This window comes from Botryllus schlosseri, chromosome 13, assembly GCF_051294905.1.
Source record: "Botryllus schlosseri isolate E-star chromosome 13, Bs_hap1, whole genome shotgun sequence".
In the NCBI taxonomy this organism is placed as follows: domain Eukaryota; kingdom Metazoa; phylum Chordata; class Ascidiacea; order Stolidobranchia; family Styelidae; genus Botryllus; species Botryllus schlosseri.
The window spans coordinates 17668348-17686677 of NC_137248.1; the positions used below are offsets into that span (position 1 = coordinate 17668348).

At 39.1% G+C, this 18330-nt stretch overlaps 1 protein-coding gene across 2 annotated transcripts in view; it reads left to right on the forward strand.

Annotated features, from left to right (window-relative positions):
- The window catches only part of LOC145453611 (uncharacterized), a 133523-nt gene that overhangs the window by 111372 nt on the left and 3821 nt on the right, over nt 1-18330 (forward strand). For both annotated transcript variants that reach the window (XM_080331578.1, XM_080331579.1), the window contains exon 9: nt 1979-2163. In XM_080331578.1, the coding sequence (XP_080187704.1) occupies nt 1979-2163 (185 nt within the window). The remainder of the gene's footprint in view (nt 1-1978; nt 2164-18330) is intronic.

Genomic DNA, 18330 nt, shown 5'->3' on the forward strand with positions numbered 1-18330 from the left:
CAGGAAAGACCGCAGAACTATATTTCAATTTATGTTTGGCCTACTTCATAGCATCCGTACGGATGATGCGAACGTGAGGGTCACGTTCCCGTTCTGTATGTGAACCTTAAAAATTTGGAGGCTCACGTTATCAAACAAACCTTATGGGAAGGTTTGCTCCAAATATTCAGGTTTCCGTTTGTGAATATTGAGTGACTCGCTACTGTGAGCTTCTCCCGAAATTACTATATAATTCATCGTGGTAGGTGAGCACGATTTTAGGGTAAATCGGGGTCCATGAACTAGAAAGTTGGCATTGGTTTCTGCAGATTGGCTCTATTTTTCAAGATATCACCGAATTCGGACGTTTTTATTTTATTTTTCTATTTTATACAAACTCGGTTACATTTTATCCTAACAGCCTATATTAAATGTTTTAGTAGGTCCGTCTGTATTGAAACCACGAGAATGTGAGAAATGTAAAACACAATTAGATCGGTGGAACGAGACTGTGCTGCATAAATCTATTCTTTGCACCATCTCGAACACAAAAATACCCCATTTATTCGGATTCGGTTTGTCCTATTATATTGCAATTTGTGACAATGAGCTCCCTATATACTCATAAATGGACTTGAAGTGAACACCAAATAGCAGTAATCTGGTACAAAATCACGAGTATTCGTAAACACAGACGAAACAAGCAAGCAATATTTTTGTCTACCAAGGAGTATTCAAATCTTCTCGTAGGAATAAAGCAATATCGAGATGTGCAGTAGTGAAGTTCTTAGATGCAACTCCTGTTAATAATTCAAATGAGCCAGAAGTCATCTGCAGGAAAGTCCTCGTGTACGATTTTGATTGGGACAGAATCGCGATAGGCTGCTGGCAGTGATCAATCATAATATGAGCATCCCAACTATCTTGATATCTCACTTCCATTCATTTGATTTATATGAGAAACCCTTTCACCTCGTTCTTCACTCGTATTTCCCAGGTTTTTGGGGAAGCGATGACACTGAACTTTTTTGATCATGCATATCCTTGGTCCAAGAACGTTCGTGAACATCACTTTCGCATTATCTCCAAACTTTCTTTTTTGTCGTCCAAAGCCAAGTCAATACCTTTGTTGTTTAGCTGACCTTGAGTTAAAGGCGTTTGCTCACGCTGTATTTGTAATTATGTCCGAGGAGTCGGTTTTAATGCATTTGCTACAGCATATACCATTTGCCATCTTCATCTTCCACTACATCCTTTATCGTAGCATCATTCGGAATCAGATCTGGCCAAGACGTAAAGCTGCAACTGGAATTTTCGGGGAGTGGGTAATTCAGTGTAAAGCAGAGTCAATGTTGAGGAAGTGATATGACTTCACGTGTTAGTTCAAACCTTACACCTCATTCATTCGAAAATACTAATCATCATGGGGGCTCGTTGGCTCGCTTTACCTTGAGTCCATAAGCGCGACGTTACAGCCTAGCATTAATACGAACCAGAACCTTTCAGAGGTTTGCATCATCCCCATCATCGACTACCCCTCGAGATTCGCGACATAGCAGATATCCAGCTCGCGTGGGTGCATCTCAAATTCCTTAGTAATAAAGTAGTAGGAAAATGAAATTTGGAAGCTATGCGAACATTGTCAGCACACGCTCATTCAATATGTGATCGATAACCGACCATGAAGCATTTATGGACGCGTGGTTATTCGCATCGTCCATGCTGCCTGACAAGCATGCAATAGTTACAATATGGTAGGATAAAGTTTATTGCAATTCCAATTACAAAATTATGTCTTACCGTAGGAGCATGGTATCATAAAATATCGTATAATAGCGTAAATTCAGGGAGTCTGATTTGCCTACCCCAAACCGAGAGAGTAGCCATCTTTGGTTTCTAAATTTGTAAATCTCATTCTAATGTGGTCAGGGCATTGTCTCCGATGTTATTACAATCGCGTATTCGTAATTCAGTGTTTATTCCAACGTTTACAATACAGATGAGCGCTGCTTTAATCGGCGCTGTCACTCCGTTGTATACTTCTCTGGGATGGACCAGGTCGGGCAGGCTGTTTTATAAATGCTTTGGGAGTGAAAAAGTCGATTACTCAACTGCGCAAGCCAACTGTCAAAAGTATCATGGAAGACTCGCTTCAGCAACGTTAAGAGACCCTATCGTAGTGAGGTAAGTACTGAGCTAGATCGACGTCAGTTAGTGTTTTATTCTATATCTAATCGGGTGCCTAAACAGCCAAATCTTTCTGCAGGGATGTAACTTAATTGACAGCATTTAATAGCCATCAAAAATCTTACAAATGTCGTAATGATACGAAGTTAGCGGATAAGCGATTATTTTCTACCTACAACGTATCTTCTGACCAACATTTACCAAAGGCATGTCTTCTCGTTATCTTGATTGGCGTAACCATCTTTCTTCACATCAGTGGTTCTCAAACGGTTCGACTTGACCCCTTATAGGGGTTTGGGAGGCAAGCGGGAGTTTGGGGGCGACTCCTGGGGACATGAGCGAGACAATACCAAGTCTTTTGGCTTTCATGGGATCATATATATTTTCGCTTCACCAAATGTGGTTTTCATAGCGAACTTTTCGAACAAGTACATAGTCTTCCTGGGTATAGCTGCGTCTGCGGATTCATTCTCTCAGAAAAAAGATTGTAGTGGATCCATTATGTATAATACACTTAACTAAATCAAACAAGCTAGAATAACAATTTATGTATGACAGCTATCGAAGTCGAAGTATAGTATATACACAAAACCACTCGGGTAAATATCACAAGCATATATAAATGTTACGTGCGTACCTGACATATCGAGTTTGATCGGGAAATAATGAGTCGAAAAAGTTTGAAAACGTGGATTTCGATGATATTGAATAGATGAAAATCTATTCGGATATCTATATTAGAAATGCGTCATTCATCTGTTATATAATATATGTATATTGTTTTGCATATTATGTTCTCTTCAGTCGCAATGTGTTTCACTTTAAACATGAATTTATAAAGCATACTTTTCCGAATAAATCAACGAATTCGAATACGAGAAATTTCTATGGTAGAGATCGAAACAAGAATTTCTGGTTCCATATTTTATATCGACTTAACAAAACATAGTTTATTTATCAGGATCAGAAAATCAAATCATTAGCGAATAATGCATGGGACACTGTAAGTAGTTATGTAGATCGCTCGTGAGGTGCCTGGGGTTCTTATGGGCCCGCTGGTGAGGTGCCGCGAAACTCGTATTGGTGATGGCACCCTTTTGACCCCCCCTTCCGCTGGTGAGGTGCCATGTGTTCTTATGGGATCTCTGGTGATGGTACCCTTTCGGGTATAGGCTTCGTCGGTGATGTGCCGTGAAAACTCGTGTTGGTGATGGCACCCTTTCAGACCCCCTATCGCTCGTGATGTGCCATTGTTTCTTACGAGATCTCTGGTGATGTGTCATTGGTTCTTATGAGATCTCTGGTGAGGTGCCATGTGTTCTTATGGATGCGGTCGTGATTCGCACTTTCAGGCATCTCTCGCGCGGTGTTGAATATGTACGAGTCACCAACAATAACCGCACAAACGGAAACGTGGCTTGTAAGAGGATTAAGCAGTGCGACCTATATTCCGAATGACCTGTGCGCTGAATTGTTTCTCGTCCAGCCGCTACTATCGATTATTACACTAATCCAGTCAGCACTATCACATTCAGGAGTATTCAGTATTCAGCAGTGACACGAAAAAGCAACCAACAAATAACCACACTCGTAAATTAACACTTCAAAAAGTGTAAAATAGATTACAAATCCCGCGATCGTTAACAAGATAATGTCTCGAACATAACCATCTTTAGCGACTTGGTGTTACAGACATTCCGATCGCTCACAAGGTAATATTTCCGCAATAAGTTTGTCACAGAGCCGGCGCAGGCGGTGATTCGAAAACCAACAATTTGACACTTTCTGGTGATCGCTATATGTTTTTGACACTTTGGAACGTGGTTGACTTTAGTTGTATGATAAGAATGATGCGGATATTCAAGCAATGTATCAATTTGACAACTTGAAATGAAACTTACTACACAGCTCAAGTTGATTCGTATCTGAATGTGTTAATTCGGTACAATTCTAATTAATTTGAGAAATATTTTCGTGATCTTTTGATTCGACCGTAACCTGAATATTACTGACGTCGACTTTCAGTCACATTGAATTAATCACACATTCGCGCCGCTGTTTTCACACCTATAGAATCAATACCAACTATAACTCTACAAGAATCAAGAATCACAAGTATGTGCATTATACAGTTATTGTCTTTGTCAACTTGAAATCCAACTCCTAATACAAACACGCATCTTATCACTTGTCAACTCTACCATGAAAATCCTCGAACCTGTATTATTAAGAATGTTATAGTACGGCGTCGGAATCCGTTCGCGGGATGTACTAAAGGTAAATTCAGATAATCCAAAATGAAATATTAGGACTTTGACATAATCTGAATTGAAATAGATTGACAAACATAACTACCAACTTTCACCAAGTCACATTTCGAAATTATACGCATATTAATTTGAAACAAGTAATGAAATATTACAACTATATTCGCGATCGGACTTTCCGTTTGGCAAAGATAGTTTCAGAAATACTATCACTATGACATCTCAACATTTTAACATCTTGCCATACACAAAAGAGTAAAATACAAAAACCTTGTCAAGTCAACCCGTTTGTAGATGTACTAAAGGTAAATCCAGATAATCCAAAATGAAATATTTGGACTTTGACATAGTCTGAATTGAAATAGATTGACAAACATGACTAACAACTTTCAACCCAGCCATATTTAGAGATTATACGCACATTGATTCGAAACAAGTAATGAAACATTACAACTCTATTCGCGACCTGTCTTTACGTTTGTCAAAGAGAGTTTCAGAAATATTATCACTATGACATCTCAACATTTTAACATCTTGCCATCAACAAAAGAGTAAAATACAAAAACCTTGTCAAGTCAATCCGTTTCACTCACCGAACCAAAGCAAAAAGTGTCCACACGAAAAGTAGACAAGACTATCCAAGTAATCACTACAACCCACAAACATATCAAGTTCGGTTTTAGGCATATACCACCAACTCGTCTTTTTTTTTGTTCAACTGTAAAAGTCGTTACTATGCCGCAAGACAAAGAAATTACTATGCGGTATATTTTGTAAGACAAAAGTAATTACTTCTCGGTGTCGGCGACTTGAGATTAACATAATATATTTGAGTATACGACATTTGAAAGTATGACCATCGTAGTTTCTTACAATCGAACGCAGGTGTTATATCGAAAATTATCGTGATGTAAACATAAGGATTGTCACATCGATTTAACATATGAGATTTTGTAATGGTCTATCATGACTTGATTATTAAATTATTCGCGTTAATTAGACCCGGCGTTGTGGTAAAGGTTATGACAGCAACAAACTTTTCAGTACCGTTGTTATTAACATATTGAGTTGTAAAACTATGCGTGTCTGAAATGTTCTTGAATGGAAAATTATTCCACCTTGGTACATATCACCCTGCGTATCGCGGATATCAGAAAATATTTTACAAATGTAATTGTCTCCACTAACCAAGACTAAAGATGAAACAACAATTTCCTTCGTTAAAAAATAACCGGTACAATACTTTATCATCGTAATCAGCAGTGAGAATTGAAACACTTTCGCACATTATCCGGTGTCAAGATATCACACTAGGTGAATTGACATACAGCCGCTTGATTAATACCTAATCCATTCGCACCATTTCACATACTTTGATCATTACAAAAGTAAATTGGAATATGTTTGCTAGATGCATTCAATTCAGTTAGAAATGTCTGGTACACAACAATCGTAATATCAAGGAAGTACTTGCTACGCTGTAATTCACTTAACGTGTTTTGTATTGTTGTTCATTTGTAGTATTGATTGTTTTTGAACCCCCAAATAATAATTCCCGACATGAAACCAAACCGCCGAAAGTCGTTACCATCACAACGAAACAATTTGTACGATGTTTGTCAAATGTATCCTATAGTTAGGTGTACTAGAATTATTTGTCTAACACGTACACCGACAATGCAACCGAAAATTTTTCCGTTATCATTCGCTAAAGTAAATGTCATCACAATACTCATCAAGCTGTCATCTGTAAATCAAGATTACATCCAACCTGTAACTGTATCGTTTAACTACCGGGTTGCATCAGTTTGCTATTTTTGTCATTTAGTGACTACTGAACATACCAAACGATACACATTCACTTACGAAATACTGTGTTGATCGTAATTTCCATCGTCGTGATAATCGAAGTACATTTGTGTCGAGTTCATAACAACCGACTACTTCTCTATGACATGACGAATTTTTGAAAAGTTATGCTTAGAAGATTGGTTCATCTCGCGAAAAATAATATACCACTCATATTGATACTGTTACTCCATTGACCGGTATTTTCAAACGAGTAGATTTTCAACCGAGCAAAATTTATTACTTGAGTTGTCCCGCTTACTATATTTAAATGTAAACTCACCCGTCTTTCAACAACAAACAACGATAAAAAGTACACAAGCAAACACAACAAGTTTTACTTTTGTTGGACACTAATTATTATTCCACACATCTCATTTCATACTAAGTGTATATGAAAGATATTCACGGCACACGAAAATATTCGATATTCCATGCTACGAACATACGCAATGATTGGTGACGCTTTCACACTATTTCGATTTAGTGTAACAAAAACAACAACAACAATTTCCACTCTCTTGACTTATGAAAACAACAGACGAACCTTCATTCAATATTTTGTTTTTTTTCAACTAGTTACTTTTTCATGAGACCTCCACAACTCTTACAAAAGTACGAAAGATATTTACACAAAGTAATCAACTTTACTCGATATTCTCACATTACGAAACTAAAGAATGGTAGGTTTGACTCTACAAACTGTTTCGTTACCTCAAGAACTTTATTGTCTGAATGGTTGTTCATGTGTCTTAAGAACCAAATAGTTCAACACAGCACTAGTACCAACAGTAACATCAGAGTTGTTTACACAAAAGTTTGTATGTGCGCAGTATGCGAATACCACGTGTAAGTCCAGCACAATTGTGGTATCCAGCCGAGATTAGTTAACACCAATTTATTACAACGGAGCCACGTAAACTTTCGTGAATGTAGGGCATACTCACTTCTCGAGATTCTGTCAATGTCATAGCAATAAACCAGCTACTCCAACAACAGAGTACATACGTTTTCTAGTAACGACTCTCGAATCTTACACACAGATCAATCTACTTTGCTAACGAAAAGTGCTGAGTCATCACATGATTATCCTCACAGCAACCAGTAGATGGAGCTGTATTAAAATGTTCCTAACCCTCTGCACACCAGTGACAAATTGTTTTGTGAATCGAGTTGTTGTTCCGCGTCAAGTCTCCATGTTGAAGCGTACATTAAACAGCGCAATCCAATTAAAACCATGAATCTATTTTCATTTCCCCACAAACTGTCACATACAGAAAAATAAATTTTATTCCGCCAAAACATACTTGTAACCAATCGCTTTCATTAAACACACAACACCATAAAAGTATTCACTTTCTATAACATAGACATTCCGATGTAGTGAAGAAATATTTTTATTAATCAAAATCATCGACTTCTGTTTACGGTGTTAGTGTGCGCATGTCATACACGTGGGGACCGTATTAAAATGGACACGACACGACTGAATGTAAGGAGATAGAAGTCTATCGCATAGATTTACATGTGGTCTTCGCTATGGTTTCAAAAAACGAATCATCTCTTTTGCGTTGATCTAGACCGAGCAAGTTAGTTAATGGCCATGATTGTGTTTGTCATATGCGAATGATAGGGTTACTGTCAAATCTACATACAACAACCTTCTGGTACTCAAAATAACAATTTCATTCTCTCCCTTCGTAGTCATATACCGCCAACTCGGCTTTTTTGTTCATCGACAGCGGCGTTTAACAAGACCAACGACACTGAACCCACGACGTTTACCTATGTAAAATTACCACTTTCACTTGACAGTCCGTCGTTTACCTGGCTAAACATATCATTTTCCTTTGGAGATCTGATGTTTACCCAGAGTAAGAAACCTTTTTCACTTGGAAATCTATTTTTTCCCTGGGGTAACAAACCTTTTTCACTTGGAAATATATTTTTTCTCTGGTTAACAAACCTTTATTCACTTGGATTTTTTTTTCTCTGGACAACAAACCTTTTCCCCCGGGTAACAAACCTTTTTCCCTGAGCAACAAGCCATTTTCACTTGGTGGTCCGTCGTTTACCTGAGTAAAAATATCATTTTCCTTTGGGGATCTGGCGTTTACCCAGTGTAACAATACATTTTCTCTTGGTCATCTAGCTTTTTCTAGAGTAACAAAACCATTTTCATTTTGAAATCTGACAAACACACCTGACAATTTGGTATTTGTTGTATTGACGATAGTTTGAAATAGATTACAACGAACAGTGACGGAAATATACACAGACCACCGGTTTCAGAGTATACCCCCATCAGTCGTATCACATCAATATCATCGGTTAACCACATACAATATGCTCTTGTACACCGAAATACATGTTTTGGAAAATTGGACAATAGGCTTCGATAGTTCTGTGATGTCCGGGTTCGTGCTTTGGATTTTCCAGAGTCAAAATGTCTGAATAAAACACCTCCTTGACGATGGTTGGTATGTGGATAACGGTGTTCGGAAAACGGTTGGATTTATGTCACCCATCGCGATAACAACTCCAGGTCGAGTTTTCCTCCCGCATGTTTACTATATTGTGTCTTTATTGGTCAATGTATGTCTCGACATTCAGTTTGAAATCGGAAACCCTGATAAAGTACGTAACCGGATCCGGATATCAACTGCGAATCGATAAACCAATGAACAATATTCAAAGTAAACATGTTACACCCTGTGTTTCCACGACAAAATACCATCCAGACATACGTCGCGCTTGTTTGCCCACACCAGTATACGCGTAAATGGAGGTGTGTGACATTGCATGCAATGTGTTGGTATACAAACATCGATCCACAGACATTATCATAGCCGGTAATTTTGATGTAGATCGAATGTCACTCGATAACAATGGTATACCAATAAGCCACATTGCAATGACTCTGAGTCAATCTGAAGCATGACATACAGACACACAAACATAGAAACCGTAACATGGGTATTCGCACGATGGTGAAAGTGAACTGTACAGTACATACCAATATTGTGATCACAGTTAAATATGCGAACCGTGCACAATCATATACCCTGGTTTTTGTTGGATATGTACGAAACCGATAAATCGATACATTTCTTTTCCCTGGACATCAATAATACAATCGCCATTCCAATACATCGCTCGAATGTGAGGTTCGTCTGGTGTAAAATCCATATCAAATAACACCAAAGTATGCCTTCCGTGTTTTATCATTTCCACCGACGCTTCTTGTCTGTGTCGTAACACTATGGTGTGGGGAGTTGAAAAACGGTACATTCTAAAACGGATTGACATGACCAACTGAATCGACGTCAATAGACTGGTGATGACAGTCTCAAAATGCTACCGATATGACGAGACCAACCCGATCTCTTGTAGCGATGACCGTTTCGAAATGTCACCGGACGAACTGGACCCTTACGATGATGTGTTTTATGATTGCGTGTAAAATCACGAGGTAGTGTTCTATTGCGGTGTACGATTGCAGTCTTCACAGAAACACACCTTATTGGATCACAGTATAAGTCCGAGATTTGCACGATATTTATCCGGAGTCGTTATGTGGGAGTAGCGACATCCATGCATCGTGACTGAAAGACTGATCGCAATCATTTCGAGCACCCGTACTTCGATAGTTCACATTTGTCAAACGCTGCAGCAGAAAACTTCGGTGTCGACAACACGCTGGATATCGACCGAGGTATCCAATTGGTCTGGGTGATCTGTCCGGAGATAGGGTCATGACTATCTTGCAATGTAACAACACGATAAAACCATCGAGTAAATCAGTGAACGGTGTCGAAATATCGATGTAATAGCGCGGACTCAGAGTCATTGCAATGTGGCTTATTGGTATACCATTGTTATCGAGTGACATTCGATCTACATCAAAATTACCGGCTATGATAATGTCTGTGGATCGATGTTTGTATACCAACACATTGCATTCAATGTCACACACCTCCATTTACGCGTATACTGTTGTGGGCAAACAAGCGCGACGTGTGTCTGGATGGTATTTTTTCGTGGAATGTAACATGTTTACTTTGAATATTGTTCATTGGTTTATCGATTCAGAGTTGATATCCGGATCCGGTTACATACTTTATCAGGGTTTCCGATTTCAATCTGAATGTCGAGACATACATTGACCAATAAAGACACAATATAGTAAACATGCGGGGGGAAAACTCGACCTGGAATTGTTATCGCGATGGGTGACATAAATCCAACCGTCTTCCGAACCCCGTTATCCACATACCAACCATCGTCGAGGAGGTGTTTTATTCAGACATTTTGACTCTGGAAAATCCAAAGCACGAACCCGGACATCACAGAACTATCGAAGCCTATTGTCCAATTTTCCAAAACATGCATTTCGGTGTACAAGAGGATATTGCATGCGGGTAACCGATGATATTGATGGGCTGCATCAGCACAAGTGAATATGCGATTACACAAATGTATTGGAGTTGTTGTTGGTGTATATTTTGTCGCTATCCGTTGTAACAATATACAAAAATATCAAATTGTCAGGTGTGTTTGTCAGATTTCAAAATGAAAATGGTTTTGTTACTCTAGGAAAAGCTAGATGACCAAGAGAAAATGTATTGTTACACTGGGTAAACGCCAGATCCCCCAAAGGAAAATGATATTTTTATCCAGGTAAATGACGGACCACCAAGTGAAAAAGGTTTGTAACCCAGGGAAAAATATATTTCCAAGCGAAAAAGGTTTGTTACCTGGGGAAAAATATATTTCCAAGTGAAAAAGGTTTGTTACCCAGGGAAAAAATAGATTTCAAAGTGAAAAAGGTTTCTTACTCTGGGAAAAAATAGATTTCCAAGTGAAAATGATATGTTTAGCCAGGTAAACGACGGACTGCGAAGTGAAAACGGTATTGGTACTCAGGTAAATGATAGTTTTCCAAACGAAAAGGGTTTGTTACCCAGGGAGAAAATATATTTTTAAAAGAAAATGATTAGTTACTCTAGGTAAAAGTATTTTTCCAAGTGAAAATAGTTTTTTGTTGTAGGAAAAAAAAATAGATTTGTAAACGACAAGGGTTTGTTACTCTAGGAAAGGATAGATCGCCAAGTGAAAATGATAATTTTACACAGGTAAACGTCAGTTGTCCAAACCCGTATGATATTTTTGACTTGGGTAGGTATCTTGCGTTCAACACTGGTAGTGTGATTGGTCTTGTTAAACGTAGTTGCCGAGTTGTACAATATACTTTTCGTGCGTGTACAATTACGAAGGGGTGGCAAATGAAATTGCTATTATGATCGTCAGAAGATTGTTGTTGTTTGTTGATTTGATTTGTCGGAGTAGCAAACCTATCATTCGCATATGACAAGAAAAATCATTACCGCGAATACATGTAACTGGCTCGCTCGGTCTCGACCAATGCAAAATAGATGATTCGTTTTTTGAAACCGTAGCGAAGACCACATGTAAATCGATGCGATAGACTTCTATCCCCTTACATTCAGTCGTGTCGTGTCCGTTTTAATATTTCTTGACTACATCGGAATGTCTATGTTGTAGAAAGTAAATACTTTTATGGAGTTGTGTGTTTAATGAAAGCGATTGGTTACAAGTATGTGTTGGGGAAAGAAAATTTATTTTTCTGTATGTGACGAAATGAAAATAGATTCGTGGTTTTAATTGAATTGTGACTGTGTTGTTTTAATGCACTTTTCAACAGGTAGACTTGACACTGAACAACAATTCGACTCACAAAAAATGTTTGTTGTATGATTTGTCACCGGTGTGCAAAGGGTTAGGAATATTTTTGATTTACTGCTATGGCATTGACATAACCCTCTGAAAGTGAGTATGCTTTTCTTTCACGAAAGTTTACGTGGCTCTGCTGTAATAAATTTGTGTTAACTAAACTCGGATGGATACCACAATTGTGCTGGCCTTGCACCACCAATCATTCTACAGGTTTGTAGGATGAGCGAATATTTTCGTGCATCATGAATATCTTTCGTATACACTTAGTATGAAATGAGATGTGTGGAACAATAACTAGTGTCGTACAAAGTGTTGTGTTTGATTGCTTACTTTTTATCAATGTCTTTGTGATGTTAAAAGACGACTGAGTTTTCATTTACATTAAGCGGAGAAACTCATGTAATAAATTTTACTCATTTGAAAATCGACTCGCGTGAAAATACCGATCAATGGAGTAGCAATATCAATATGGGTGGTATATTATTTTTCGCGATATGCACCAACCTTCTAAGTATAACTTTTCAAAAATTTATCATGTCATAGAAAAGTTGGTTTTTATGAAATCGAAACAAATATACTTCGATTATCACGACAAAGGAATTGAGATCAACGCAGTATTTCGAAATGGTATGTTCTGCAATCGCTAAATATCAAACTGTGCGTACAACTCGGTTAGGTAAACGACCCAGTTACAAGGCGGATGTATTCTTGATGTACAGATGGCAGTCTGATGATGTAAAGCTCAACCACTCTAGCGATTCGAAGCAATTGTACTTCGATTATTATGATGATGGAAATTACGATCAACGGAGTATTTCGAAGTGACTGTGTATCGTTCGGTATGTTCACCAATCGCTAAATGTCGGTTAATTAAACGATACAAATGACAGCTTGATGATGGCAAAGCTCAACCACGCAAATGTGTTCATTGCAAAGTATATTTGACACAAACAAAATATCGAATGGAGACCATCACATTGGTTTCATTTCGAGTGAGTGAAAATTGTTTTCTGTTGGCCAGGTAGGACACATTTGACAAACATCGTACCATTCTTTTGAGTATGGTAAGATGTTAAAATGTCTCTTTGACAAACGGAAAGCTGGATCGGGAATAGAGTTGTAATGTTACATTACTTGTTTCAAATCAATGTGTGTATAATATCGAAACGGGACTGTGGGGAAGTTGCTAGTCATGTTTGTCAATCCTATTTCAATGCACACTACGCCAAAGTCAAAATAATCGGTTTCGGATTAGGATTTTACAATTATTTCACACCTTTTTGAATAAGCGTCAACTTCACAGAGGATTAGGGTTGGGTCAGAAATAAGTGAAAATTTGTCGGTATTCGAATCACCGGCTACGCCGGTTCTATGGTAAACTAATTACTAAAGTAACACCTTGCGACTGATTACTAGATTTAGCAAACTATTTCGCACTTCAGCGCGCAGGTCATTCGAAATATAGGGCGCGCGCGTAATCCTCACAACAAACCGTGTTCGCAAAACGGATGTAGTTAGTGGGTCGCACATATCAAAACGCAAGCGCAAACATCTTTTTTTCAAAATCACACAATGTACTGCGGTTTAGTGAATTTCCCGTCGGAAATAAGTGACAATTTGTTGCTATTCAAGTTACCCACACTGATGGTTCTGATAGTCGGTATTTATTAAATCTTACCAGTGAAATCTAGTTCTGTGACAAACTGATTACTAAAATTTCACCGCGTGAGCGATCGGTATGGCTATGACACCAAGTCGTGAAAGATGGGTATGTCCGAGACATTATCTTGTCAGTGATCGCGGGGTTTTGCAAACTATTTCACACCTTTTTGAATAAGCGTTAACTTCACAAAGGATTACGGCTAGAATAGAAATAAGTGACAATTTGTTGGTATTCAAGTCTCGCCGGTGATGTATCTGTTATTCGGCACTTATTACACTTATCATGAAATTAGAGTGAGAACATAAAGCGTCAAGTTGTTGTTTTCGAATTTTGATGTCGAGGTGATAAATTTACGCATTCAATTACAATTCAACTTCGGTTGTGTATTGAGTGATAGATCGATTTGCCGGAAGTGGTATCTTGTGAGCGATCGTAGGATTTTACAAATATTTCACATCTTTTTGAAGTGTTAGTTTGCGAACGCGACTATTGTTGATATTCGAATCGCCGTCTGTCGCACGCACTGCGTAAATCCTCTTACAAGCCACGTTTCCGTTTGCGCGGTTATTGTTGGTGACTCGTACATATTCAACACCGCGCGAGAGATGCCTGAAAGTGCGAATCACGACCGCACCCATAAGAACACATGGCGAGTCACCACAGATCCCGTAAGAATACATGACAGACACATTTATCGTCGTTAGCATGTCGCCGCACGTATATCAAAAAACATTAGCATGTCACCACGAGTTTTCACGTTAGCATGGGACCGCCGCCTATACCCGAAAACGTTAGCATGCCACCACGAGTTTCGCGTTATCATGCGACCGCACCCATAAGACGAAAACGTTAGCATGCCACCCCCGCCATAAGACGAAAACGTTAGCATGCCACCCCCGGTTTCTCGTTAGCATGCCACCCCCGCCATAAGACGAAACGTTAGCATGCCACCCCCGCCATAAGACGAAAACGTTAGCATGCCACCCCCGCCATAAGACGAAAACGTTAGCATGCCACCCCCGGTTTCTCGTTAGCATGCGACCCCGCCCATAAGAACCCCTGCCACATCACGAGCGATCATACTAACTACTACTGTACACCAAATGCAATGTGGTGCAGCCGCTCGGCTCGGGACCCATAATGACTCCGTATTATCTGGTTGCAGGACCAGATAGACCAGTGGGTTCTCCACCTGGGGGACGTGAAAACATCTGAAGGGGGGCGTGAAGAAGCGATCAACTGAAAATATTTTTCGCGATTTACATCCATTTCACGCGTGTTTCTCTATATATAAACCGAATTTCATATTTTTTTAATTCTCTCATCAACAGTCATTATCTTCCATGCATGCAATCAAACAATCTGTTGGGGTAGCTAGCACCCCGATTGGACTTTGCGATGTGACGATAAGGGGGCGCGAAAGTTTTCACTATCATTAAGGGGGCGTGTCTGAAAAAAGGTTGAGAACCACTGAGATGGACGGCACAGCGTACTGATCTGATGAGAAAGAGGAAGTAAATCGTGGAGTTTTTAGTCTTGGGTTGCCTTCGTTTTAAGTTGTTGCTGTGTTAAGTCGGGGATTGTATAGGAGCGTGTGATCGATTTATTGTGACTGCCTTCGTTGTAGTATATCTGTAGAATCTGCAATGTGCCTCTGGGTCCAATCGAACCTGAACATATTGAAGATAAAATTTGCAAAAATATTTTGGTATCAGCAATTACTTTTAAAACACCACTGTGTTCGATCTGGAGTTAAAAGATTTTTTATGATGTGGTATAGAGGTTATTCAAAGTCGCGCGCCAGTGCTTAATCATCTGCGAAATTTTTAGATATCCTTGACCAGCCCTGCACTCATTACTATCAAGACCAACAGTCGAAAATAGCGAGATAGCTTAGTGGTAGGGTTACCATACATCCTCTTTCAAGAGGATTTGTCCTCTTTTAAGTGGATTTGTCCTCTTTTAAGGGGATTTGTCCTCTTTTTTTGATATTTTTTCCTCTTTTATGGGGAGTTTGGTCAAATATATGGCGAAATCGACTTAGATAAATCAGTACCGAAGTAACGCTGTGGCGGGTATTTCTGGAGCTGGGCTGCAAAGTTGACCTTTTTTTAGTCAACCGACCACTAAGTGGGAACAATTTGCCATTATTTAAGGATTTTGTGCCCAATTTTGAAAAAAGTGTCCTCTTTTCTGATTTCCAAAGTATGACAACCCTTGCTTATTGGTATAATCCACAGCTGCAACACCAATGGATTGCAGGTTCGAGTCCGACCGAGGTTGAATCCAGAACTCCTACCTAGTTGTTGACGGTTTATCTAGGCTCCTCCTCGTCATCTCATCCGTGTAAGCGGTGGCTTATAAAATCCTGTTGGCCGTGCTACAAGCAGGCATCTACAGAATAAAAATGAAGAAAATTGGCCTGGTGTAAATAACCATTGACCACAGTAGACGACACACACATGAATACCACAAACATCAACAAAGTACAATCGAATTTAACGATACGACTATTGTTCATGCATAACTAAAGCAAGAGCAATATGAGTGTACATACCTATATCAATACAAAGCCGCTTTTTTGCCAAATGCGTCACTACACTGTAAAAAATAAAAACCTCGATTTACCGCGGAATGTTTGGAAGCACGGTAGCCAGACATTTCGTGGTAATCTGACATTACCGTTAGTCAATGTAAATTTAACTTACACTCGTCCGTTAATCTCACTTTACACGCCAGACTGTAATGTTACAGTCACCTCCGGTACATCCAAACTACATGTTCTCCTGTGCATTTACTACCGATACTGTCATTTTACCGCCTACCTACCTACATGCTGTCCCTGTAAATCAGGATTACATACCAGCTTGTAAATTCACGTACATCCATACCTATCGCAAAGCAACCCGATACTAAAATATAGCAAAATTTTCTTCACATTCCCAAATCGACATTGAAACAAACTGTATATTCATTCATGATATCACAATGAAGTGGTTATCGATGGGAAAGTATTGCTGCTGGAGGTCTAATTCTTCTTTGGGAGACATGCAGTAACACGAGTGGTCTCAAGAAAACGTGAATTAATTCCACCACCGGCCAAACTTCCAATTGTTTCTTTTCCTCGTCCTCATTCCTTCTGTGTAACTAGTATCTTGCAGTTCCACTAAAAAGAATTCATGAGTAAGTCGCTATCTAAAGCAAAGTTCCTAACCTAGACATGACATTATGAAGACTTGAGACAAATAGGCTAACAAAAATACAACATGTTTTGAAGTACCGGTACTGGTACATTGTGTGATGAAGGCTCCGCCTTGTACATGATATAGCAGAGATTCATGACTAACTTTATCTAATGTATTGAAGCAAATGGTTCCTCATTTGAGGTGGCATGTGTGCCAAACAAATCCAGCAGTGGATGAAAACATCTCTATGCTATGGCCCGAAAATGACATAAACAAGCCAACAGTTTCAACTTCTCCGCGACGGAGTATGTGGTGTCACAGGTCACTATATAAGTCGACTAATATCCCAAAATAGAACAGAGAATGCGGCGAATGAAATATTTCAATCATGAAATCAAAGTGGTGTGCACACTGCACAGTCGCAGATATTCACCGTAACAAATACTATGTAGTAGCCTACTGTACCTTTTACGATGCGTATCCCATTCAGCGTTCCTAGGAATCTTCCACGATCGTGTCCACTTTCTTCAAGCACAACAACCTTAGCTCCACCCTTTGCTCAAATCTCAATAATGGCCAGACGACGATACGACACTCGAACGATTTCGAAATAAGTGGTATTCATCCGCTGACATGCCACCAATAATATTTACTGGCCACGTTATAATGTTTGACTTAGGTCATTTATTTTTCATACAGAAACATTTACCATTTCATATAGTCCCTTTCTTTTCCATCTAATTTCGTATAAATTGATATTTATCCCAAGTGTTGTTCACTACTTACTGTATTTACTTAACGAGACGCTGCTTGTGATGTCACAGTTGTGCGGTGGTTGTTTACTACGATTCTCCGCAAACCAGAAACGCGTAACGGTAACCTATTGTAACCAGGTCGCATGGTCCGCCATTGACAAATTGTCAAATGAGCGTGCGGTGCTGATATTTCTAGTTTCCCGAACAATATTATACATCCTAAACTTATTTTCTAACTATCAGACCTATCCCTAACAACGAATGTAACCAGCGAGAACGGCCGTATAGCCATAGCCTTAAAATGGCTATGGTGTAACCACATTAGCTGCGATTGTCAGTTGTTTATTGTACCCTACTATGTACTGTACTGAAATTGGTACTAGGGCCAACAATTTCCGTACGACACACCCCAGTTTCGCGAACGAGGTTGAATCAGGTCAAATCACCACGAGAATGATATATCAGTAACATTCAGTTCCACGTATATATTGGCTGCAGCGATTATGAAACTAATCAATCTTCCCAATAGCCTGGTAAACTGCAGTTACGAGTAACTGTCAGAAATTTTGCGAATAAATTCTGGCAACTTGACTTCACAGCTAAACTAAGGTAATATTACATATCAAAATGTATAATTACAAACTAAGCACAGTTATTGGCTGCGACCGGTAATTCGTTGTAAAATTTAC